Raw genomic sequence first — 26,703 nt, 5'->3', positions numbered from 1 at the left:
TGAGACGACACACGAGTTAGTATCAATACCAATAAGAAATAGAGATGGTAAATAGAACAAAGTTTGAGTAACAGGCATCTAAAATTGAACTTTATGAGTTTATCCCGTTTCTATTTGATTTCGGTTTTTATACCGACTCTTCTCATTTTGAATAGCTTTGTTGAGCAACTGCTATCTAAAAACACTTTAAGCAGAATGAGAGAAGAGTAAAACTAGCCTAGAGAAGTCAAAAAGATTTCACGCAAAATGTTGAAGAAGCTGTGAACTCAGGTAAAGCAAAAGAAAATAGGAGCGCTATAATAGCCGGCTGAGAAGCTGAGGCGGCCATTAATAATAATCAAAATTTTTTTAAAAAATGCTTGGAAAAGCAGTACGTGATTAAAAAATTAAACAAAGCAATTTTTCGCTCTCTCTGTAACAACCGTATGAACAACAAAACAACTCTTTTAGCTCCACTGATCAGTTTTTTAAACACCCAAACCACTCGTTTCTTTCACGCTTTTTTCTTTTTCAGTTTCACTCCAAAAAATGATTAAATACCGACACGGCTCCATAATCCTCTTCGAGTCAGAAAAAGAAGCTCCACCAGTACTTCTCTTTGAGTCGTAAAGAGACTAAATAATAGCCTTTAAGAGGCCGACGGCGGCTATTAAACAAAACACTAATGTAAATCAAGTAAAATAGCCTTATAAAAAGTTTATAGTTTGTGTGGCCTTAATTGAACCTCAATCACAGCTTCCTCAAATTAGATGCCAAAAGTGAATTCGAAAGCCATTTCTTGATATAACAAGGAAATGAGTTCTGCATTCAGAAAAGATAACCGACAAAGATCCAGGAAAAAAGCTGCCGTTGACCCGCTGGACGCATATCGAGATTGAAACAAAAAATACGCAATAGAAATCTTTCTTATTGTCGAAAAGTGTTCGAATTTCGTGTGCTACTTCAGTAAGAATCTAAAATTATCCATAATTCAGCTTGTAAACAGAAGGCTATTAAGCTTAACACTAATGCCAGACAAACCGCACTAATAAATATTGATAATCTAATGCACTATGACTTAAAGACCAGGCTTTATTACATTGGATAATTCAATGAGCGAAGAAATGGATGTCCATTCAATTGAAGTGAGTCAGGATCAAACGTTAAAATCAAACGAGATAAGTCAGGAGTCAAACGTTAAAATCGGGACTTAAATCAGCTCCAATCAACTAAAAAGGAGATCGAAAGGTAAAGCGAAGCCAAAAGAGAGCGCCTAAAAATAGCAGTTTAGTGGCTGGAGGCGTCTATTAATTATATCTAAATTGATCTTATTCAGTTATCAAGTAAGTAGAATATGATCAATAATTTATAATTCTATTGATGAGTATGCTCATAATGAAAAAATTTGGAAATGACTTTGCAATTACACGCACAAATTCAGCTGCTAAAAGGTCAGAAGTCAACGGGAAGTTTGCTCTTTGCTCGCGATCAATTGGTCACAGCAAAAGCATGCCTACGCAAACAAAAAATAACAGCCCCATTTCTTCAATTTCTTCAAAAAGTCTTCAAATTCAATTGGAAGAATTTTGAAGACAAAACTAAAGACAAAGGCTTTTGATTGGCGCGAAATGTTTATTAAATGAAATGAACATACCATTCAATTAAAAAAAGCGTTTTTTCAAAACGAAAAAGGCAAACAAAAACTATAACAATTTCAAAACATGGAGAGTGCTTGAAAACAGCCGCTGGAGTAGCTGCTTGCGGCTAAAAATCAATCTAACATTCTAATAAATAAAACACGAGTAGCAACAACGATAGACAACGCAAACCGCAAATAAAAACAAGCAAAAAACTTCAACATAGAAAACAAAAACCAGACAAGAACTATCTAAATTTCGATAAAAACTCAAAAGAACATCTACGTAAATAAAACCTAGCTTTGATTAACTGAATTGGCCAGGAAACGCAAAAGAAAAAGTCAAAACTATATATAACCGACTAAACGGCGGAAGAGTTGCTCTCGAACGACTAGTGGGAGCTCTAATGAATTGCAGCCTGCTTCAGTCGGGTGGGGGGAGGGGGAGGAGGAGTGGGGAGCCTAATTGGGACAAAGAAGTTCAAATAACCACATTAGAGGTTAACATATACCACTATTAAGATTTAAAGTAAAAAATGGCACTAGTTTTGGCGCACTTTTCATTTGACTTTTAGTATTAAATTGCCGCCAATTGAGTTCAGCAGCTTGAAATAGTGATTGAGAGAGAATTTTAGATCACGCGAAACGCAAAAAGTCAAGGACGTCAAAGTCACTCGAAAAGTCAAAATTTTCAAGCGAAAATTTTGCATAAAAAAGACACGCACGTTTACAATAATTGCTATGAACTTCGTTCAAGAGCAATTAAATACCTCTAATAAACCACTTTGAAAAATGTCAACATAATGTCATACAAAAATAGAGGCCAAATTAGGATAGCATTTCACATAACTCTCCACTAAAAAGATCCCCAACATGGATCTTGATAGATAGCTATTGGTGTGATAAAGCATAACAGTAGCTTATTATTAAGTATAAAAACTGCCACTAGACAAACAAAAATGACATCCAAGACAGGCCAAATGGATAAAATCTCTGTAGAATTTGCCAATAAAACCATTCCAAATAGCTCCAATAAAACATAAAAAGCCAAAATAGTAGACAATAAAATCGATAAAAAAGGCACAAATAGAAAACTAAAGAACAAAAAAAAGAGACAAACGTTGCATAACATTATTGTACAAGTATATCAAACCTAAAAATGTAAGCGGCAAAAATTAAACTTGACGAAAGATTTGGACAAAACTGTTTTGAAAATTCTACACGTAAACGCCACAATTAAATTACATACAAAAGCACTCTTCGTTCTATGCTATCCAGTTCTCCGCAACAAAAAAAAACAATTTTTACACGCGCGGAATTGACTTCAACATCTATTATCAAAACCATTCCACAGATTATATTTTTTTATTGCAACCATCAATAAAACTTACGTGCTGAAGAAAATAAGTAGCAAAGATACAAAATTCAGTTCATGGAGTTGCTGATGAAATCCACAATACCTTTTCCAGAAAGTCAACTTTTTCAGGGTTTGCAAAAAAACCAAAACATAACCGACCAACGTCGGGCGAATTGCTCTCAAACGACCGCGAGCAGTTGGCTTCGTCAGTACCTCGCCACTGTTTAGTGAGGTTAGCTTTAGCTTGATTGAAGGGGCCTGAGATGAGGGTAATAGACGATGACATCACGCCACAACAGCCGCTGAAGTGCGGCATCAACAAAAGAAATAAGGAGAGAGAGAGAGAGAGAGAGAGAGAGAGAGAGAGAGATTAAACGTGAGCGAGAAGGAGACGAAAAATACGCCAGCCAACACAGAGAGAGCGAGAGAGAGCTAGAAATTTTTTCCATGATGAGATTCGACTCTACATTTTCAAGTTTTCTAAACTTGTTAGTAACTAAATCATATAAAAAACTGAAAGTGCAAAAATCATTCCAAAGAAAAGTTTCCACATTTCGCAGTAAAAAAATTTTCAAAAACACTTTTTGTCTCTGGATTTTTGTCATGTGACCCATCTGCAAGACTTAAAAAGCTTTGTTGGCCAGTAATGATAGTTAAACTCAGAAAAGGACAAGAAAATTCAAAAATTTAAAAAAAACAATTGCAAATTTTAACAAAATTTTGCTAAAATTCGTGATATCAATATCTTCAGAACAATATTCTGTTGTCTCAAGAGACCATCTGGCCTATTTCAAGTCTTAAAAAGTTTCACTGGCTCATAAAGATCCATACACTTGGAACATGATATTTTTTCAAAAATTTTTCAAATTAAAATTTATCAAAAAATGTCTAATACTCGAGTCATTAAAATAATGATAACCATTCAATTAACTCTAGAAACTAAGCAGAAGCTGAGTATCAAACTTCGAAGGAGGCCTCTTGGCTCATGAGGCTGGAAAAACCTTAAAAATGCTAAAACTCGTTAAATGTTAAAATCTTTAAAAAAACTCCATTGCATCTAGAAACTATACAAAAATCAAACTTGTTATCAAACTCTAGAGGAGGTTCCTTGGCTCTTGAGGCTAGATAAACCTATAAAATGACAAAATTTGTCAAAGACCTTGAAAAAATTGCAAGTTTTAAAACAAATCGATAAAATTTGTGATATTAAAAAGTTGAAAACCATTCCATTACCACTAAAAACTATGCAGCCACATATTATCAAACCCTTAAGCAGGTTTTCTCAACCCTGAATAATGATAATTAATGATGAAAAAATTTTAAAAAAATGCTATTTTCAAAAAAATGCTAAAATTCGTGATGTTAAAATCTTGAAAAAAATTCCATTACGTCTAGAAACTATACATTAACCTATCATCAAACCCTAGAGGAGGCTCCCTGGCTCTCGAGGCCGGATAAACCTAAAAACCGACAAAAATTTTAAAAACCTTGAAAAAATTTGCAAGGTTTTTCAAAAAATTGCAAAAATTCGCGAAGTTGAAATGTTGATACCAATCTATTACTACTAGAAACTGTGCAGTAATCTATTATCAAACCATAGAGTGAGTTCCTTAATATCTAGGGTTGATAAAACTCAAAAATTTGACAAAAGTTTTACAAAAATGACAAAAAATTTCTAAAAGCTTAAAAACAATTGTGAAAATTTGTATAAATTTGCGTGTTTTTAGCGAGCGGTTGTTCCTCAGTAGCTAGCCATCTAAGAACCACTCTTCACACCATAATTATAAGTCTCCAAAACAGTTTGAGCTGAAACAGAGCTGAAAGGCTCTAAGAGCACTTAATGGCCGCTTGGCGCTACCTGTTTATCCCGTTTTTTTGAGGACGAAAAGTCAAAAGCGTCAGACGAAAATCGGTCAAGCGAAAAATCGCACAAAAAAGACCGACAGGACTAATATACTTACTACAAACTCCGTTTGAGAGCAATTAATTACTCATTTTATTTTGGGTGCTACACTTTAAATGCTTTTATAACTTTAACGCGTTTAGAGTTCCCTTAATGCGTGTAACAGGTCATTAGAAAGTGAAATAAATCACTTCGGAGAAAAAACTGATCATGGCATTCACGTTCAAATTAACTGCTAGTCCAAGTCATGAAAAAATGCTTCGGCTAAAAAAATATAACAGATAGAATACCGGAAACAATCCAAACCTTACCTAAATCAAAATTATCGAAAAATGGAAAATTAAATGCCTAAAAAATCTATAGGAAATGTTTTAAGAGTGCAGGAACAGTTTTGTTTGGGGTTGCGGGTAGATGGGAAAGGGGAGGGAGTTTTGGGGGTCATTGTTACCTGGGGCTAGCTATGTGGTGGCGCGGTTGGTAGGTAGAGTGTGGGGAATATACATTTCTGGGGGGGGGGGGGGGGGGGTGAGGTAGGGGGAACATACATTTGGGGGAGGGAAGGAGGCAGGGTGCGGTAAGACCACACCTTTTTCTCAACCACACCTTTTCACCTCGAATAGCATTGAACCTTTGTCTTAAATTAGTTATCTGTCATTTTTCTGAGTGAGTGACGTAAAAACTACTTTTGCATTGAAAACATGTCGATAGAATAAAGTAAATGACTCGCATAGTCGTGCAATTGAAAACTCTTTGAATTAACCCTACTTATTTACAAAATATCATAAACACCGCAATTTATAGTTAAAAGAACCAACTTTTAGTTAGGATTGTGGGCGTAGGTAGGTAGGTGGTGAGGGGGCTAAGGTAGGTGGGTCGTGTACACAGGGGTAGATAGGTTCCCAGGGGATAGGAGATAGGGGTAATTGTTGGAGCGTTGGATAGCTGTAGGGGGTAGGTCAATATTTGCTCCATGAACATTTACATTAGTTCCCAATTATTATACGTTACAAACTAAGCTAATGCTAATGTTCGTAAGCAGAAGTCATGAACAAACTTGCTTCAGCAAACAAGCCGTTTGAAAAACAATACTTCTCTTCAAGCCGTGAAAAGATCAACGCGTTTACAAACATAGCCGGCATATTGTCTGAAAACAGCCGCCGCTGACCCCCTCGACGCACATTGGGATTGCGGCAGAAAAAGAAAGATAGAAATTGATCGAATTTTTCTAAGTGTCAAAATGTTCTTATTTGGTGTGCAAATTCTGCATATTCGGTTAGACTCTAAAGTTACACTCAATTCAGCTTCTAAACTGAACGCTTATAAGCACAATACTAATGCCAGCTAACAATCGCTTAAATGAACTTTGATAACGTAATGCTCTAGGACTTAATGAACGAGGCTTTATCTGTGTATCCCATTCATTTTGATTTTGATCTTATGACTTTGACCGTAATCACTAAATTACGTAAACCAATGAGTGAAAGAATTTAAAATCCATTACGTTGAAACATTGAGTGAGGTAATTGAGAAGGCAAAAGTGCAAATTGTGACTTATGTAAAACGAAAAACGCGATCAAAAGGTAAAGCAAATTAAAAAAGGAGAGCGCCTAAATAATAACCGTTTGAGAGGCTGACGGCGGCTATCAAAAACATAACCGGTAGTACCCAGCTAGGAGGGGGAGGGGTAGGATTGGGAGGCCTGGAGACAAGAAAAGGTCAACCCGTCAGGCAGAAGAGGGTTGACTGGGGGGAGTGTTGTGGGTTGAACGTGTGTGTGTGCGGGAGGGGGGGCTTAGTCAAACTTTTGAAGATTAAGAAGCGCCCTTCACACCATGAAATTGTCTACTCGAAAGACTTTTGGTTGAATTGCATTTTCTTAAGAGACTGTTGAGGCGTAAGACTCTAATAGAACTTATTGCCCTCCGAGCGTTAACTGTTTATCCCGTTTTTGAGGACGAAAGTCAAATGGGCGAGTAGAAAAATCTGTCAAGCGAAAAATCGCATTTAAAAGGACTATTGAACTTTGTTTGAGAGCAATTAAAACGAAATCCTGGCTACCAAAACTAACGGAATGTAGGGTTTTCTTTTATATATTTCCAGAGGTTCAAAGACCATGCATTGATACATCATTTGTCACGTTACCAATGGAGTCTTGAAACACGCTGCGAGGCAGAATAGATTCTTCTAAAAATTTTATCGAGAAAAAAAGTTCAGCGATTGGTGTGTGCTATTATGAAATGAACTCAGTGACATAGACCAAAAATTTGCTGTCAATTGCACGTTTCGTGCTAACTAAATGAACTCTTATTCAAATTTGATTCTAAGTTTATCAATAGTTGATAGTAGCTCAAATTAAAATTTACTGAATAGTCCAAAAACGATAGAGCGCTATATTAACTCAATCTCCCATCTTAATTTAACCTCCTATTTTAAATTTTTAAGAAGATACTGCAAACCACGCAGTCTCGTCTCTACATGACTAAACAACGCATAAAAATTGCTCAACAATACAAAAAGGTTGAGTAACTAAGGCAGACTCGGATAGTCAGTGGATAAAAAGGTAGCACATTCTCACTTCTGTAATGCCAATTCCATGATAGTGATACCGAGTGCCCACACATCTGCCCTAGCATCATACGCAGCTGTAAGATCAACCCGCTCGGGTGCAAGGTATGCCACACAGCCCACTGAGCGGGTGGAGGCATTGGAGTTGACCAATTTTCCAGAGATACCAAAGTCACATAATTTGAACACACCACTCCCGCTCACTAAACACAGCCTCTTTTGACAGTCAACTACTATTATTGAGATATGATATATGCCTTTTTCACGAATTTTACAGAATCGCAATCAAAATTTTAAAGACTAACAGCAACCAGAAACCAGAAACAGTAGCCAGAATCAAGAGTCGACACTTTATGACGTTATTAGCCCAATACTTTAGCGCACTAAACCAATTAGCAGATCTTGCTCGACCTAAAATCCAACAAACAGATTTACTGCCAGTGTAAAGCTTGAAAAAAATCACATCAAGAACTCCATTTCTACATCAATTTCTGGCGCAAAAGTTGTGACTTATCTGTTTGCGAGACAAGTAAAGCTCAAATGTTGCTATTCATTGCTCATTATCATTGAAACTTTTTGAGCTGCTTAAAATCCAAAAATATGTTCCAGAAACTTTTTCGCTTTCAATAAGTGCACACAGAACTCTCCTTCTATCCGAAGGACCTTCTCATATAGTGTTATTTACCTATTTCCAGATACATCACTAAAAATAAAAACAGAAACTGACTAAAGTCGGATGAATTGCTCTCGAACGACAATGGGGACAATTTAACTTAGAGGGGGTGCAGTTTTGAAAATTTTCAAGGGTGCAAAAACAACCAACCAATCCTCGACCTTCAGGATGGCAGTCAGACAATCTTACAGGCTTTGATACTCCATCTTACAATCGGGTCTACTTTAGCAACAAACTTTATTTCGGAATAAGAGCAATTGAGATCAGGCAAAATTTAAGTCAAGCGTCAAAAACTCATTTGAAACCGAAGAAATCTCTAGATAAGCGCAAAAACGGTCCAGCATAAATTTGCATATAACATAACGGACGAACGTCGGGCGAAGTGCTCTCAAACGACCGGCGAGCGGTTGGCTTTGTCAGTAGCTAGCCACTGTTTAGTGAGGCTAGCTTTCGCTTAATTGAACGGGCGTGAAAAAAGCGCAGGGGGCGGTGGTGCAACTGTAGTGGGTGGAGTGGTGCAACGGGGGGACTGATGTGGGGCAATGGAAGGGTTGTCGGATCAAGAACCAACCTTCACACTATAAGTGTAAGTCTACAAAACAGCTTCTGTTAGTTGCACTTGGAGACCATTGAGCTAAAGGCTCCTGAGGAACTTAACGCGCACTGGGGGGGGGGGTCTCAACCTCTAAGAACCGCACTTCACACCATAAGTATAAGTATAAGTCTCCAAAACAGTTTGAGCTGTGAAACAGAGCTGAAAGGCTTTAAGAGCACTTAATGCCCGCTGGGCGCTACCTCTTTATCCCATTTCTGAGGACCAAAAGTCAAGAGGGTCAGACGAAAAATTGGTCCAGCGAAAAATTGCAAAAAAGACAACAGGATTTATATATTTGCAACAAACTGCAGTTGAGAGCAATAAACAATGATTTCCTAAAAGGTGCTAGTTAAGTGATTTATGATAAAAATTTCTACAATAATTCAGTGTTAATGAGGATAATAAATGACACAAAACAGCAGCTGAAGTGCAGCATCAACAAAAAGAGTTAAAGAGAGAGAGAGAGAGAGAGAGAGAGAGGGAGAGAAAAACAGTTCTTGTCCAGAGACAAAAACTGTCGAGACATTTTTCTCTCTTGAGTTCTGTCAAGTAATCCATTTACCAGACTTAAATAGTTTCGTTGGCCAGTAATAATCGTTAAAATCTTGCTAACAAAATCTTGCTAATATTCCTGATATTAATATATTAAGAAACATTTCATTGTCTCAAGAGACCATCCAGTATCTCTATTTCAAACACTAAATAGTTTCACTGGCTCATGAAGATCCATAAACTTGGAATATGACAATAAATTTCCTAAAATTTGAAAAAATTTAATCAAAAAATTGCTAAAACAGGAGTCATTAAAATGTTGATTACCAATCCATTAACTCTAAAAACTATGCCGCATCTTTTTATCAAAAATTGGTGGTCCCTGGTCCCGGAAAAAACAAAAAAAAATGAAAAAAGAATTAAAAAGAAATGAAAAATTGCTTAAATTCGTGATACTAAAATCTTCCACAATGGAATGTTTGAAAAACATTCTATTAGATCTAGAAACTGTGCAGTAACCTATTATCAAACATTAGAGGAGATTCCGTGGCTCTTGATGCTGGACAAACCTAAAAAAGGACAAGAAATTTCAAAAAACTTGAAATGCAATTTCTATCAAGAAATTGCTAAAATTTTTCAAAATATAAAGTTGACCACTAATCCATGATCTAAAAATTTACCAGTAACTTAACATCAAACACCAACGGAGAACTCCCACCCCCCAGAGACTGAAAAAAGCTGAATGAGAAAAATGAAAAGCAAGTTTTGTCAAAAAAGTAAAAAAAATGCTAACATTCTTGTTAAAAAAACATTCCATTACATCTACAATATATGCAGCATTTTATTGTTGAACCCTAGAGGAAGTTCTTAGGCACTTAGCGCTAGAGAAACCTAGAAACCACAAAAGAATTCTAAAAAACTTGAAAAAAATGCAAGTTTTATCAAAAAATTGTTATAATTTGTGATATTAAAAAGTTGAAAACTATTCCGTAGCCAAAAAAAGTTTTTCAGCAACTTATTGTCAAACCACAAAGTATGTTTTCTGGACCCTGGGTCTGGAAAGACTAAAATGAGAATTAAATGTAAAAATTGCCAAGTTTTGTCTGAACAAAAAATGCTCAAATTCGTGATGTTACAAAGTTGAAGCCATTCCATTACCACTAAAAACTATGCAGAAACCTGTTATCAAACCATAGAGGAAATTCCTTGACACCTAGGGCTAATAAAACTCAAAAAACAACCAGACCTTTCAAAAAGCTTGCAAAAATTATTATAAACGTGCGAGATTTTAGCGAGCGGTTGTTCGTCAGTAGCTAGCCACGGGGGGGGGGGGGGGGGTCCACCGTGGGGCTGATAGAGGGCAACAGTGTGCTGAGTCATGAGCAAAAGCGCGTGGTGGGTGGGCCCAATAGTAGGGGGGTCTTCAACCTCTAAGAACCGCCCTGCAGACCATGGAGCTCCCGCCATTACGGAGGGTCGCTCTCTTGCATTTGAGACGCCGCCAATAAGGTACCCAACCCTGACTTGGATCTATAAGGTGCATTGAGCGGGCCTCCCTTTTGAGCAGTGGGTGGTGGGGGTGGTCCCAAGGAATGTGGGCCTCTTGCCCCACGAGGCATGAATGGAGGATACCTATTGCGGGGGGGGGGGTGCATCGGGGGGGGGGGGCTGATGGAGGGGGGAGTGGGGTGGACGGGGGTTAACAGCTCGAGGGGGGGGGAGTGAGGAGGACGGGGGTAACAGCTCCTGGGGGCAATAGTGGGGGGGGGTCTTCAACCTCTGTCGTTGAAGCCCAGTAGTCGGTTGGAAAAATTGATAACTATTGAAAGGGTTTTATTTTAAGTCATGGCTTAGCTACTGAATCAAATAGTTGTTACTATCACGTGTGTTTACTTCCCTTTTCATCATTGTCAATTTTGCGGAAGTTGTCAAAGGCACGATCTTGTTGGTAATAGTCCCCCTCGTTTTGGCGTTGCAGTAAAAACAAAAACAGTTAATGATTTGTTGAATGTTGTGAATGTGGTAACTGTTTATTAAACTGTTTAGTAACTGTCTTGATGCGAAGTTGTGGTCTGTTTCCTAGTCATAAATTACTAGTTTCTACTTGTTTACTGGTCTTGTTTGTTTTCCGTTCTACCCAGTTCTGATTTCGCACGATCTAACTTTTCATCATTGCTGTGAAACAACTTTTCCACAATACCGACCGGCCAAATACCTCGTGTAGTCATTTGTGTTCTAATATCCATACAAGGTAGCCAACTTCAAGAGGCTTTTGATCTTTTATCCATTTGGGTCTCCTAGCAATTGTGGGAGAATGGACTCGCGCAGAAGTTCTGTCCAGAATTGCTGTGAAAGGGTAATACACTTCTCCAGTCCTTGTTGTAATCTTTAGTAATTGACAATAATGATGGCAAACTTTTGTGAGGTCAAACGATAAAGAAATTGTTTGACATGATTGGTTGATAAGATAAAACCGTTTTCAGGAACGTAAGTCAGAGGCCTGCTGTTGAGGATTTCTTCAACTTGAGTTAGGAACGAGTGAAAAAGTTTCTTCGGTCAACATTTGAGAGCCAATCACTGAGTAGACAATTCGTTTTGAGGACTGTACAAGTCTTTCCCATGCTCCCCGAAGTGGGAAGCATAGTGTGGAATAAATTTCGATTCGATGGTCTCTTTCAGTAATCGATCACTGAGTTTTGGTGGTCGAATTGGTTTATTTTTGTAATGAGTTTACGAGAGGCGCCAACGGAAATTCTACCATTATCAGAGACAATGAGGCGAGGGTTTCAACGTCGGGCAGTAAATCTCAGTATCGCTCGAATAAAAGAATTAGTGCTTAATCGATAAGCTGGTTCTAGATGAACGGCCCTTGTGATATGGCACGTGATGATGCAGGCGTAACTTTTTGGATACAGGTTGTCGCTGTTCTTCATTGCGAATGGACCAAAAAATCTACACCTGTATTTCTAAAAATAAGGTTTTCAGTGTTCGGTTTTCTGAAGATTGGCAGAGGTGCCATTTGTGGTTGCGCTGTTACTGCATTTTGTCGACGGCAATCAGAACATCGGTCAATTATTGTTCGTAAGGTGGAGCGAAAGCTGATCACTATAAAGGACAGGCGAGCAATGAAGCGGCAAAGGTCGCGTCCTGTATTCCCATTGTGATTGTGAATATCTCTAAGCTTAAGAAAAGTTATGTTTTTTACCGCTGAGAATCATTGGTGTTTGCTTGCTTTCGTCGAGTTGATTTGCATTAGAAAGGCATCCATTTGCTCTTTCAACTCCGTCATGAAAGGTAAAAAATTTTTGATTTTAGAATGAGCTGGAACGCTTTTGTTTTTGCGAAGACAATTCAGTTCTTCCTCGAATGAGAGTTCTTGGGAGTGCCCAAGTAAATAAATTTTGCTCATCGCGACTCTCTTTATGGTCAAGTGGAAACTTCCTGTTGTAGCTTTGAGATTGCTGATGAAAAAATTAAAGACGAAAACTCTTTTTTTAAGTTTTTTAAAGCTCGAAAACCTTTTGGAATCATTGAGTGGCTGGTTGAGAGTGGCTCTTGAGTGGCTTTTGAGAGAGCCATTGAAGCTGTCACAGGATAAATTGGAACGTTTGTCGGAGGCCGCTTTGTTGGGTCATGTTTCAAGAAAAGCGGCCCGTTAGACCAACGATATCCAGGTTTGAATTCTTAGTTTGAGCTTTTTTTGCGTCGTCAGCAAGATTCAAGACTCCTAGAACATGACGCTAGTCTGATGGTGAAGATAATTCAAGAATTTTGGCAACTCTGTTTGCTGCATATAATTTGTGTACTTCTTTAGAGTTGTAAATCCATTGTGTCGTTGCGCTGTCTGCCCAGAATTCGGCATAACCGATTGCTCCATCGAGTTGTTGCTTTATGAAAAGGGCTACCCGAATTCCAATGACAGCTGCTATCAGTATGCTTTGCTGTCATATCGGTGCAGTTTTTGCTTTGCCCATGATAAAGCTAATTGAAATAGTTGAATCGGTATACTCTGGTATTAGACATGCTACGGCACACAGCTGTTGGAGAAGCGTCAAAAACGATATGATAGGTAGATTCTCAAGTGGTTGTTTTCACAACAAGGAATCTTGGTTTTTCGATGCTAGAAACGTTTCTGATTTCTGTCATAAGTGACTTCAGGGTTGCATCCAAACTGTTAGGTAAATGCTTGTCACATTGTCTTCCTGAACGCAAGATGTCCGGCATGATTGTTCTTAATTGTATGGTAAAAGGCGCAATAAAGCCAATTGAGCTATAGATCGATGAAACACTCTTAAATTTTTTTCTCCGGCTGGGGTTCTCTAGACTGTATTCATAAAACACACCACTGTATTCCTAAAACTCTCGGTGTCAGTTGTTGATAGTTGTTTGTCTATTTCTCCATGTTTTGGAAAAGGCGGCAGCATTTAGAATCTTGTATCGTTGGGATTCTGATTCAATGGAAGGATTAACTTCATTGTTTGAGCGAATTGGAAGACAATTTGATTAAATTGAAACCTCCAAGCAAAAGTAAATTTTCAGATCCTTTGAAAGGAAAATTTCTTCTTTGACTGTGTTGAATGAAAAACGTCAACCAGGAAAAAGAAACGTAAGACCACCTTAGAGGCCGAAGGGTACTGCTGACAGCTGTCCTATACTGTTGGTCGTAGGACTGCAACGCGAAGGTGAGCAACTCGCTCCAAAAGTGTGCCTTTTAAATTGGAAGCAAACTCTTTCCGTTTTTTTCCACAGAACTATTAAAAATTTCTGGTCCTGTGGTGGAACGCTTACTTGCAAAAAACATCCTTCAATGTCTGCAGATATTGCATCCCTTTTCTGCGTGAATCTGCGGATAATACCGGTCAAGTTTTGCATCAAGTAGGGCCCTGGCATGAATTGACTATTAAAAAGACTCCACGATATTTTGATGCTGCTTTCAGAACTTTTCTAATTTTTTCTTTGTTAGGGTTTATGTCAGGGTGATGCGGGATGTTCCAAAAAATTTTAAGTTGTTGTATCTCGGTGAACCTCTTTGATGTGGATCTTTTCGATGTTTTTTTTCCTATTTTGCTAACAGTTCCGGGTCTCTCTCTAGGAGCTCAACTAGGGCGTTAAGTTGTTTGAAGGCCAATGAGAAGTTATTTGGCAGGAAGGGATTGTTTTTCCATAAAAGGCTAACATGGTATCGTCCTTCCCTGAACTCTACAGTAGGATATAAAATTTCTGATGCCCGTTCATCGCTCTCTGATTTTGTGACGTCCTTATTGGACGGCTGGTTTTCAACTTGGCTTCAGTTGAGTACTTCGTTCTATAGAATGTCGTCTATTTCGCAGCATTCTCTAGACTAACTTTTAACTATTTGAGAATGGCATGTTATTGCTGAAGGCAGATCAGTTTATCTGACGCTGAACAGCTCTTGCAGTCTTTGGAGGGCCATAGTGAATCTCTGTAGGTGAAATGAGGTTAAAATGGTCACAACCAATCAAAATAGAGATCTGGTTGATGTCAACGCTGGGGTATGTTATCAGTTTCAAGTGTTTATGTCGTTCGCACGCTTTTCAAATCTACGGTAATTTATATTGGGGAAACTCTGTCGTCTGAAACTTGAACGTCTTCCACATAGAAAAATTTGATTAGAGAGTTCATTCCTTTTATTGAAAAGTTGACCTTAGTGTACGTTACACTTTAAGCTCCATGGATACCTTTGTGCAGCTCTGAATGATTGGGGTTTTCACCAATAACGGTTCAAATTGCCGAGCAGTTTTCGTTAGCACCATCGATACCACGCTTCCGTTGTCTAGGAAAGCGTATGTGTTAATTGACTTACCGTCCCTTGAGAGTGTTACGGGAAGTATCTGAACAAGTGATGGACGTTCAGATGATGCAGTGGTACTGCAATGTGCTGAGTTTGCTGACTGACTCGACTCATCATGTAAATGCTTATGATGACGTTTGTTACAACTCCAACAGCTCAGCTTTGAAGGGCATTCCTTTGAAGAATGTCTTATTCAAAGGCAATTGAAACAGGCGTTCAGTTGGTATATGGCGTCATTAAGCTGCTTAACGAACAAGTTTTTGCATTTTTCAAAAATATATACTCTTTGGTCGCCGTCCTCAAATAGACACTTTGAACCCCTGCAGGTTTGAGGAACGTTTTGTTCTTCTCCTTAGAGTGGTAGCTGATTTCTGGAACTCTTCAACTGTCTTTGATTTTGACTGATTTTCTTTTTTAAAAGTTGAAATTGGCTGCATGACGGAACTCTTGCCTTGCGTGAATACATATCTTGCTGTAGCCTGAAGTTGATCTATAGCATATCTCGAATCGGCATGCCCATATTGAGAGTGATTTCGTCCAGGATTGTTGAGTCTATTTGCTCAGCTTGTTTTGGGAAAAAGTTCTAAATTCTTGAGAGTTTCGGCAGTAGAAGAGGACCATTCGCCGAATTGCTCAAAAGGGGGAGATTCGATGTGAGTTTGAGCAAAACAATTGCTCCAGTCAACAAGTTGGCTATAAGGTAATTTTTGAACTGGAACTTGCGTATTCATTTTTGACTTCAGGTCAAGTTTGAATTCCAGGCGTGTTAAAGTACTTACCAAGTGGTTAACAAAAATGATATAATTGTCAAAACTTTTGGGTCGCTGGGCTGAGGGGCTTGGAAACGATGCAAGTTTTTCTGAATATGCATTGGCGATGACGCTAGCCAGGCCATATTTTTCATGAGGTCGATTTAAGCTTGGTGATAGCCTTGTCCATTGTATCCGTAGACTGAGTGGCCTCCAGTCAATGATAGACGCAAATAGCTGTATCCGATCTGTCCAAATAAAAGTTTTAGTGCTGGGAGGCTTCCTCATGCGATTCAGGTAGTGATAAATTATTACCTTTGAGTGTGGTCCTGACAATTTGCCAGACTAAATGATGGTTGATGTTGATGTGGAAAGGTATTTTGGTCAGACAAATTTCTGGTAATTGTTACAGGGAAGGGCAGGTTTGAAGTTTGTGGATCTGTAAACGTTATCTGTTGATTGGAACTAAGGGTGATACCTGTTGAAGCTGATAAGGTTTCCTAAGGAATCTCTGTTCTGATTCATTTCGTTGTGTTTGTTGTTGGGAGCTTGTTGGCAGTATTGTTGGTAGTTGTTTGTCTAGTTCTCCATGTTTTGGAAGAAGCGGCAGCAATTAGACTTGTATCGTTGGGATTTTGATGCTCTGGAGGGATTGACTTCAATTTTCGAGTGAATTGGAAGACCATTTGCTTAAATTGAAACCTCCAAAAGTACATTTTTGAGATCCTTTGAAAGGAAAATCGCTTCTTTGACTTTGTCTGTTGATAGAAAGAGGTCACCCAGGTAAAAGGAACATAAGACAACCTTAGAGGCTGGAGGGTACTGCTGACAGTTGTCCTATACAGTTCGTCGTAGGGCAAAATTGTAACACGTTGGTGAGCACCTCGCTCAAAAAATGTGCCTTTTAAATAAGAAGCAAACCGTCTTTCAGACTTTTTCCACAGAACTCTTAAAAAATTCTAGTCTTATGGTGGAACAACTACTTGCATAAACATGACTTCAATGTCTGCAGATATGGCATCCTTTTTTGCCTGGAGCTGCAGATAACACCCGTCAAAAATTGCATCAAGTAAGGCCCTGGCATGAGTTGACTATGCAATAAGACTCCACGATATTTTGATTCTGCTTTCAAAATTTTTCTTTGTTAAGGTTTATGACAGGGCGATGCGGGATATACCAAATGTTTGAAATCGTTGTATCCAGGTGAACCTCTTTGATGTGAGCCTTTTTCTGATTTTTTCGATTGTTTTTTTTTTGTATTTCGCTAACAGTTCCGGGTCTCTCTAGGCGCTTAACTAGGGCGTTACGTTGTTAACGCCAAGAAAAAGTTATTTGGCGGGTAGGGATTGTTTTTCTACAAAAGGCCATCATGGTATCGTCCTTCCCTGATATCTGCAGTAGAATCTAAAATTTCTGATGCCCGTTTATCGCTCTCTGATTTTGTGACGTCCTTATTGGACGGCAAGTTTTCAACTTGGTACCAGTTGAGTACTTCGTTGTATAATGTCGTCTATTTCGCAGCAGTCTCTAGACTCACTTTTGACTATTTGAGATTGGCATGTTACTGCTGAAGGCAGATCAGTTTTCCCTGACGCTGAACAGCTCTTCTGTCTTTGGAGGACCATAGTGAATCTCTCTAGGTGAAATGAGGATAAAATGGTCACATCCAGATCTGGTTGATGTCAACGTTGGGGCCTGTTATCTGTTTCAAGTGTTCATGTTGTTCCCACACTTTTCAAATATACGGTAATTTATATTGGAGAAACTCTGTCGGCTGAAACTTGAACGTCTTCCACATAGAAAAATTTGATTAGAGAGTTCATTCCTTTTATTGAAAAGTTGACCTTAGTGTACGTTACACTTTAAGCTCCATGGATACCTTTGTGCAGCTCTGAATGATTGGGGTTTTCACCAAGAACGGTTCAAATTGCCGAGCAGTTTTCGTTAGCACCATCGATACCACGCTTCCGTTGTCTAGGAAAGCGTATGTGTTAATTGACTTACCGTCCCTTGAGAGTGTTACGGGAAGTATCTGAACAAGTGATGGACGTTCAGATGATGCAGTGGTACTGCAATGTGTTGTCTGCTGACTGACTCGACTCATCGTGTAAATTCGTATGATTGTGTTTGTTACAACTTCAATAGCTCTGCGTTGAAGGGCATTCCTTCGAAGAATGTCCTATTTGAAACAGGCGTCCTATTAGAAGGCAATTGAAACAGGCGTTCAGTTGGAAGATGGCGTCCTTAAGCTGCTTCACGAAAAAGTTTTTGAATTTTTCAAAAATATATACTCTGTGGTCGCCGTCCTCGAATAGACACTTTGAACCTCTGAAAGTTTGACGAACGCTTTGTTCTTCTAAGTGGTAGCTGATTTCTTGAACTCTTGAACTGTCTAATGAGTTTGACTGATTTTTATTAAAATTTGAAATTGGCTGCATGACGGTACTCTTGCCTTGCGTGGATAAATATCGTGATGTAGCCTTAAGTTAATTTTGAGCATATCTAGAGTTGGCGGACCAATAATAAGAGTGATTTAGTCCAGGATTTGTTGAGTCCATTTGCTCAGCTTGTTTTGGAAAAGGTTCTAAATTCTCGAAGGTTTCGGCAGTTAAAGAGAACCATTCTCCGAATTGCTCTAAAGAGGGAGATTCAATGTGATTTTGAGCACAAAGTTTCTGTACTCACTAAGTTCATTGTTTGTCCAGTGAGAAGTGATTGTAGGTGCCTCATCTTTTCTGTAGTGCTGAGTCGCCTCGAGTCAATGATAGACTCAAATATTTTAATCCATCTGTCCAAATCAGTGGATTTCCATTGAAAGTGTCGGGTTTTAGTGTTCGGAGGCTTCCTAATGCGATCGGGTAGTGATAAATTGCCTTTGAGTGTGGTCGTGACCATTTGCCAGACTAAATGATGGTTGATGTTGATGTGGAAAGGTATTTTGGTCAGACAAATTTCTGGTTATTGTTGCAGGGAATGGCAGGTTTGAATTGGAAGGGAATCTCTCTTTGTTCTTATTCAATTCGTTGTGTTTCTTGTTTGGGGTGATTGTTGGCATTCTTGTTTCTGTATCCGCTGAATTGTTTACAAGATCACAACTAACTTGAAACTTTCTTCGAACCATATTAATTTTTTTGGGGGGGTCGCGTTTGACTTCAAACGTCTCGTCTGAAAACTGACAGTAGTGTGAGTAGGGAGTAACTCATTAGTGTTTTCTAATTCAGATACTAACTGTTGAATATACTTTTTTCCTTCTAAGAACTCGTCGTATTGCAGGTTCTCATCGGTTGAAATGTCTTCGATTAGGTCTTTAACGCTTGAAACGCAGTATTTATGGAAACTCCGCTGACTTTCAACAGTTTTGGCAGGCATGACAAACTTTTACATATAGAAGTCCGTTGAAAAATGTTTTTCTTTGATCGATGAAAATAATTGTTGTATGTGTAATCAATATAATTTTTGAAGCTGCGTTGGTTTTTTGTAACTCTTTCTGACCGTTTTCTGTTGATATTTCGGGTCACAAGAAATCTAAATTACTAAATTGGATAAGTATGATATCCTTAGGCCTCCGAAAAATTATTTTGCTAACTGACCAGTGGACCTCAGAGAACCTGGGTACAGTTAAAGAAAATGTCGTCTCTACCAGCTGACTGATGGCACCTCGCGGAATCAGGAGACAATAAGTAGAGATATTCTAAAATAAACCTGTAATCTTTTAAGTAGTTGAAGTGGCACCTCACGGAGTCTTGTGAACACATAAGGGAAAAAGACAGAAAAATTTATGTTGAAGTAAGAGCTACCAAGTTGAGCAGATGCAAGTACTTGAATTCCGTTTGCATCCGAAAATTTTGCTGTGACCACTGTTTTTCAAATATATTCAGGCTTCCGGATTCGATATGTCTTCACTGTGAATCTGTGACCACAATGAACTTTGTTTCTGTAGATTTGAAAAGATGATATCGCATGTCACATACAATCAATGGACATCAAGACAATGCGAGTTATGATACCGAGGAAAAATTGTGGTTGCTCAATTGAAGTGGATCTGAATTGTTGCTGCTTGTGATTCCGGTTGGCCAGGAGGACTGAAGTTCAGAACTGATGATGGCTGGTTGACGCAGCTGGGGAACCTGTTTGGCCAGAAAATGGCTGCAGAAAGCTGCTGCTGGTGGGAAATCCTTATTGACCAGGAAAAGACTAAGCGGCGGAATGCCGCTTGCCGTTCGTTGGTGCTGCTGTTGGGGAACCCTGGTTAGCCAGTAAAACGGGTGGAAAACGCTGCTGCTGGTCGGTAGCTGCTGTTGGGAAACCCTGGTTGGCTAGGAAAACGGCTGCAAAACTCAGCTGCTGGTGGGGTATCCTGGTTGGCCAGAAAAAAAATTGGCTGAGGAATGCCGATTGTCGTTGGTGTGTGCTGCTGGTGGGGAATCCTGGATAGCCAGGAAAACGGCTGCAGAACGCTGCTGCTGGTTGGTAGTTGCTGGTGGGGTATCCTGGTTGGCCAGGAACAAAACTAGATTGGGGAATGCCGCTTGTAGTTGTCTGCTGCTGCAAATCCTGGTTAGCCAGGAAAACCACTGCAGAACACTGCTGCTGGTTGGTAGCTGCTGGTGGGGAATCCTGGTTCACCAGGAAAAGTGCTGCAGAACGCTGCTGCTGGTTGGTAGCTGCTGGTGGGAAATCTCGTTGACAATGACTGGGGGTTCACGAGGTCTGGGTGGTGAAGCTCGTTGACCGAAATGGCAGGGGGTTCCACCGGTGCCTTGGTGGGGATGCTGTTTGTCTTAAAGGTTGGTTGGGGGTCCACCCTTCCTTCAAAACTTAAGTTATATACTTTTAGACCTTCTAATAACTTCCAACCAAGGTGGCGTTAGGTTTTGAACTTAGCTTCGAGGTGGCAGTTGCAGTCGTAGATTTGCGCCTTTTAACGTTGGTGAGCAATGTCGTTGAAGCCCAGTAGTCGGTTGGAGAAATTGATAACTATTGAAAGGGTTTTATTAAATCATGGCGTAGCTACTGAATCAAATAGTTGTTACTATCACGTGCGTTTATTTCCGTTTTCATCATTTTCAATTTTGCGGGAGTTTTTATAAGTATAAGTCTCCAAAACAGTTTGAGCTGAAACAGCTGAAAGGCTCTTAGAGCACTTAATGCTGAAAGGCTCTAGGAGCACTTAATGCTCTTAGAGCACTTTTTGAGGACGAAAAGTCAAATGCGTCAGAGAAAAAAAATCGGTCAAGCGAAAAATCGCATTAAAAAAGACTGACTACAAACTACGCTTGAGAGCAATTAACAACATTTTACTGAGCTCAAATGGCAGGGATATAATTTCACAATTTGAAGTGGCAGAAATGAGACTCCAACCTAGAATGTTACTGGGTTTGATGTCTCTGTGCATGAGATTTTCCCGACTCTTGAGGTACTCGAGTGCCTCCAGGGTGCACAGGGCAATCCTGGCTAGAATGTGCTCCTCAAAATAGGCACCCCTCTCCTTCAACAGCTTCTCCAGACATGTCTCCATTTGCTCCATACACAGGTACACAGACTGGTCAGTAAAGATACAGCCGAAACTGAAAACAAATCCCAAATAATTTCTTCGCTATCGCATATAGTGCTTGCTAAGCAATTGCCAAGTTTCGATAAATTGGTTCGGTTACTCTTCTAACGACTTTATCCTTACAATTCTTTGTTTAGAACTGCGTTCAAAATATGATTTTCTAAGCGTTTTTTATGTCGGCTGCCATTTGGTTTGCTATTTCAGTTTTACGCAATTGCTTTCAAAAATTATTTCCTTTCAAATTTGCGATTGTAATCATATTTTCTCTCTTGAGAGTTCTACGTTCTCTACGCCAAAAAATAATATTTAAAGTTGTTGGCATCAGTGGTTTTTGTTCACCTGGTGACGATGTAAGGACAGGTGTGTTGCAGATTGTTGACATTCATGTCTCGGAACATCTGTTGGTCTGACTCCAAATTTCCAGTCACTGTCATCACTTTCACTGCCATCTGCACTCCAGTCTGTTTGTGTTCACACTTCCACACCGTCCCACACACACCACTCCCTAGTTACGTACAAAATTGTAAATAAAAGGTCATGGTATCAAGGCATAGTGAAAAAAAATCTGAAATCTCCGGATATTCAACAAATCAGGGAAGTCCTTGAAATCTTTCGAACCTTTGAAATACTTATTTATCGCAACAATTGTTAGGCTGATTACGTAACCGACAAAACATGATCAGTTCAGGTGTTCACTACACAACAAGCAAAGCTAAAAATGCTTTTAACAGTTAAAAAAAAGTTTTCGAGCTAGAAACCCATGAAACATAGCTGGCATATTGCCAGAAAATAGCCGCAATAGCTTCGTAGATCTGCAGTCTCAAAAAACAGTAAAGAGGACAGACCAAAAAAATTCGTCTTTTCATTCAAGGCTGATATGTTATATTTTGAATAAAAATCTGTATAAGTTTTTGCTGCCTCTATTAGCTGATCACAAATAACCTTCATTTAGAGTGACACACACCCATTTGACCTTATCTCTTTGAATTAAAGTAAATAAAAGTCAATTTCAAAGTGAGGAAGTCATTTTTGGGAGTGAGGTGAGTCAAGTGTAACCAAAAATTTAATCAGGCGAATGAACAAAAAACTTGCTCCACTAAGAGCAAAAAATGACGTCACGCACGCACTTCAGTTGAAATTGTATGAACGAATGAACAAAAAGCAGCTTTGAAGTGGCTGTGACGTCATATGGTCGTAACAAAAAACGAAATAAAAAAACATAGCAGGACAAGTCCTGACGTACAGTTGAAAGCATTTTCATTGACTAAACAAACAACTAGACCCAGACCGGACTAACAGTGAATAGTGAAAACCATTTCTAAAGAAATCAGATTGAAAAAATGAAAAAAAAACAGAAAATCATTGTCAAAATGCCGCATGTGAACAAAAAACAAGCGAGAAATCGAAAAATGGTTCAAACAAAAAACTAGACCTGGAAGGAACTATGAATGGATTGGGAAAACCATTTGGAAAAAAATCCAATTCAAAAAATCGAAAAAAAAACAGTAAAAATCAAAGTGAAATTGCCGCATGTGAACAAGAAACCACTAGCGAGAAAGCGAAATTTTGTTCAAACACCGTTTTCTCTCTAATTTAAAATTAGAGCAAAAAAATTTCACGCCGCAAAACCACTCGCTTTTACGCTCCACTTCCTGTGTCGGCGTGACCAAAATCACTACTCCAATTGGACTTCAAAAATCATGAAAATGTGTGAACAGATCTTCAAAAAATTGTAAAATTGAATTGTAAAAAAACCAGAAGGCCAATAATAGCCCCAGCTATCGCTGTGCGGCTATTAATAAACATCAAAATTTGGCTAATTTTTAAACAGCAATTAAGTTAGATATGGTCATTTAGAACCACATTGTGCAAACGGACACTTTCTTTGCTCACCGATCGAGTTCCTAAAGATGATGTCGGACTTTCCGACATTGTTGTATCTATTTCCTCTAATTTTGAGCACATTGAGAGAGGAGGAGCCACCACCTGGTCCACCGAATGAGTTCACACCAGCTCCAACCTCCGAGTCATCATGCGAATTAGCCCTAAAAAGACAATCAATTCCAGGTGTGTACGCTGGACATTTTTTCTGCTTTCATCGGTTTGTCGTTACGAAAAAATTACTAGTGCTAAAACATTTTGAACTAGTTTTTTTCGAATTGTTTTCCAAATATTTGGCTGATTTTGAGCTAATAGGAACTGATATTTTACTATTTTAACAACTTATCAGAAGCTAAAATGGTATTAGTAAGAAAATTTGGAATTATCTTTCGTGATTTAAATAATTGAAAAATTTCACGCGTCTGTGCGCTATTGGCTAATTTTACATATCTCTTTGATATAAAAAAAGTTAACTTCAGAGTGAGGAATTCAGATGATATTGCATAAACAATTGTGACTTCATATGGTCGTAGCAAGAATCTTGACAACGAAAAAAGATATCAGGACAAGTCCTGACACAATTCAAAGAACTTTCATTAACTAAAGAAAAGTCTTAGATTTAGAATGGACAATAAATGGATTTGGAAAACCACTTAGAAAAAACTCCAATCAGAAAATTGAAAAAATCAAAGTCTAATTAACTCATGCGAAAAAAAAACACAATCTACAATTTTGTTCATACACCGTTTCCTCACTCAAATTTTAAAAGGGAGCGAAAAAAATCACGCCACAAAAGGACTCACTTATTTCCCTCCACTTTCTTAATCGGAATGACCAAAATCACTTCTTCAAAAAATGTGAGATCTTATATAAAATATAACAGTAAAATATCAGCTAAAATTCATCCGAAGCTGCGCCACAGACACCTTTTTGCAAAATCGCAACACAAATAATCTCCATTCAACATCTGCCCACCCTTTGATACAAAAAAAAACAAGAGAAACACGAAACACAGAAAACCGAGGAAAAACGAAGAAAAAGAAACCATAGCAGACAGCTTGGCAGAACACAGCCGCAATAGCTTTGTGGATCTGCAGTCTCAAAAAGACAGTAAACAGACCCGAAAAAAGAAACGTTTTATAAAAGCTGCAATGTTACCTTTGGATCACCAATCTAATTAACTTATTATTCTATTAGCTGCCCTCAAATACCCTTCAGTTAGTCTGACGAAAAAAATAAACCAAGATAAGGGCAATAATAGCCTCAGCGATCGCTCTGCGACTATTAAAAAACAACAAGTTGTTACAAAATTCCAAAGCAGAGGACATTTTACCTCTAGAATGCTACTCTGGGAAATTGTTAAGGGAATCTTACACTTAATTAGTTCACTACGCTACTCCAGTCAGAGAAACCTTAAAGAACAATAAAAAGGCAAACAACGAAGAAATGAAGGATATATGAATACTGAACTGCCAACTTCTGGTTGCATTACCAAAAGAAGAGCTCTAGCTCATATAGTAAAATATATATTATAACAAGACCATAAGGCTCGGTAGAAGGCGACCGCAAATTATGTTCCGACCACTCATCTGCATTTTTGACTTAAAGGTCTACCAAACGAGGTAGTGAAATAAAAAAACTTTCAACATTCACATATTGCTCAATAAACCACATAAAGAGGAAACTAATGCCACATTACAGGGGTGATAGAACCAGCTAATATTGAGACCACGAGACAAGACACGTAAAAGTCAAATCAAAACAAATATTAATTACACTCAAAATTCCATGTCTATGTTTTGAAAAACAAATCGAAAAAAAAATCCAAATGGCATCAGATAACATCTAAACTGGACAAACTCACCTGTATGTAAGCAAAAGAAGATTTGATACCTGCCTTAATCGAGACTCTAACAATTCGAAAAGATCGGGAAAAGTTCACAAATAAGATTCCACTTTTCAAAACCCTTATTTTCTAAATGATTAAAACCATTAGGTATCGACTGACTGATATCTTTAACAGGGTTCATTTAAATCTTTTGATGCATAAACGACAAAGCCATTGAGAAATTCTAATTTAAAGCTCCTATAGAAGAAATTCAGACCTGTCATTGTCCAGGTTACGTCATCCAACTACAAAAAGATCGACAAAAACAGGCAAAATCTCAAGAAATTTAGGAATAAAACAGCCCTTGATACGGTGATCTTTTCACTGAAAATATTAAGCACTTTCAATCAGGCAACCTTCCAACGCCAAAGAGACATCCTTATTAGGTTGTAAGTATGGAGAAAACAAGGATTAACCTCAGAAGTTCGCAGAAATCCGACACCTCGATAAAAATCATTATCAAAGCCAAGAAATCAATATTTGAAAACAGAACAGTTGGACACAAAACGGCCTACCTTTACAGAGACTAAGCTACCTACTGACAGAAAGAAGATAAAAAACTGTCAACGCTCAAAAATTCATTGAAGAATTTAAAAAAAAGTAAATTCAAAAGTCATAAAACCATAACAACGGGAAACAAAAATAGAATAACATGCGACTCCTTGAATTGTCAATTGGGCTCGTTATTAGTGATAGTTAGCCAGACTACAAAAACAACAAACACGGACAGATCATAATAATTAACAAACTATTTCACGGAAAAACATTGAAGCCATTAAAACTACGAGATTTCGAAAACCATTTAATAAATGATCAGCTAAAAGTTTTTCATTTCTTCATTTGGGACTCATTTGGTTATCAATGGGTCTTCTTTGTAAAGGGTTTTTATTGAAAAAGACAAAAACATGATATATTCACCAGCAGATAAAACTGATAGTTCCTATGAAAATAAACTGCCTAAGCCATAAATACGTCAGTCAAAAGATACCTACAGAACATTTGATGTTTAATTTCCGCGTTTAGAAAATTTCATCTGAGAGTTAATAAAAACCATTAGCTATTATATGAAACTCCTGAGTTGGTTAATTCATACATTGAGATCCTCCATAATCTAGAATATTCTGACCGACAACAAAAAAAACAGCAAAAACAGGTAAAACAAAATTTCAAAAAAAATTTTTTGACGGAACTGTTTTGATGCCGTTAAAACCATAAGATATTCAACACAGACGTTAAATATGTTCCATTGCCAAATCTCGCAGTCAATTGGACCTGTCGTTAATGTAACAGTTTGTCAACCAAACAAAAATGAACCTCAAGGAAGGGCAAACATGCAAAAATGGCAACTTTTTTTAAGAATTTCGTAGTATCAAAGCCAAGAAACCATTTTTTTTCTCGTGGAAGAAAAATTGAGCTGTCTTTACTGAGACTAAGCTACCAGTCGATAGAATTATGATATAAATTATGCAGAGTGCAAAAGCTCGATGATATTTTCGTAAAACAAATATTATATATATATATATATATATATATATATATAATATATATATATATATATATATATATATATATATATATAAAGTCTAAGAACCTTTAGATATCAACTGAAAACGCGGTAT

The 26,703-nt window shown here is 38.2% G+C and overlaps 1 protein-coding gene across 1 annotated transcript in view; it reads right to left on the bottom strand.

Moving 5' to 3' along the window:
• Nucleotides 1–26,703, bottom strand: part of LOC142341613 (uncharacterized) — a 66,816-nt gene that overhangs the window by 8,202 nt on the left and 31,911 nt on the right. Inside the window, exons 6-9 of the mRNA XM_075392700.1 lie at nucleotides 23,209–23,360; nucleotides 21,655–21,820; nucleotides 21,123–21,328; nucleotides 7,451–7,643 (exon numbers count right to left, since the gene is read on the bottom strand). Coding sequence (XP_075248815.1) covers nucleotides 7,451–7,643; nucleotides 21,123–21,328; nucleotides 21,655–21,820; nucleotides 23,209–23,360 — 717 coding nt within the window. The remainder of the gene's footprint in view (nucleotides 1–7,450; nucleotides 7,644–21,122; nucleotides 21,329–21,654; nucleotides 21,821–23,208; nucleotides 23,361–26,703) is intronic.

This window comes from Convolutriloba macropyga, chromosome 6, assembly GCF_964194025.1.
Source record: "Convolutriloba macropyga chromosome 6, txConMacr16.3, whole genome shotgun sequence".
NCBI lineage: Eukaryota > Metazoa > Xenacoelomorpha > Acoela > Convolutidae > Convolutriloba > Convolutriloba macropyga.
The sequence above is the reverse complement of the archived record's forward strand: the minus strand, read 5'-3'. Positions and strand labels throughout refer to the sequence as shown.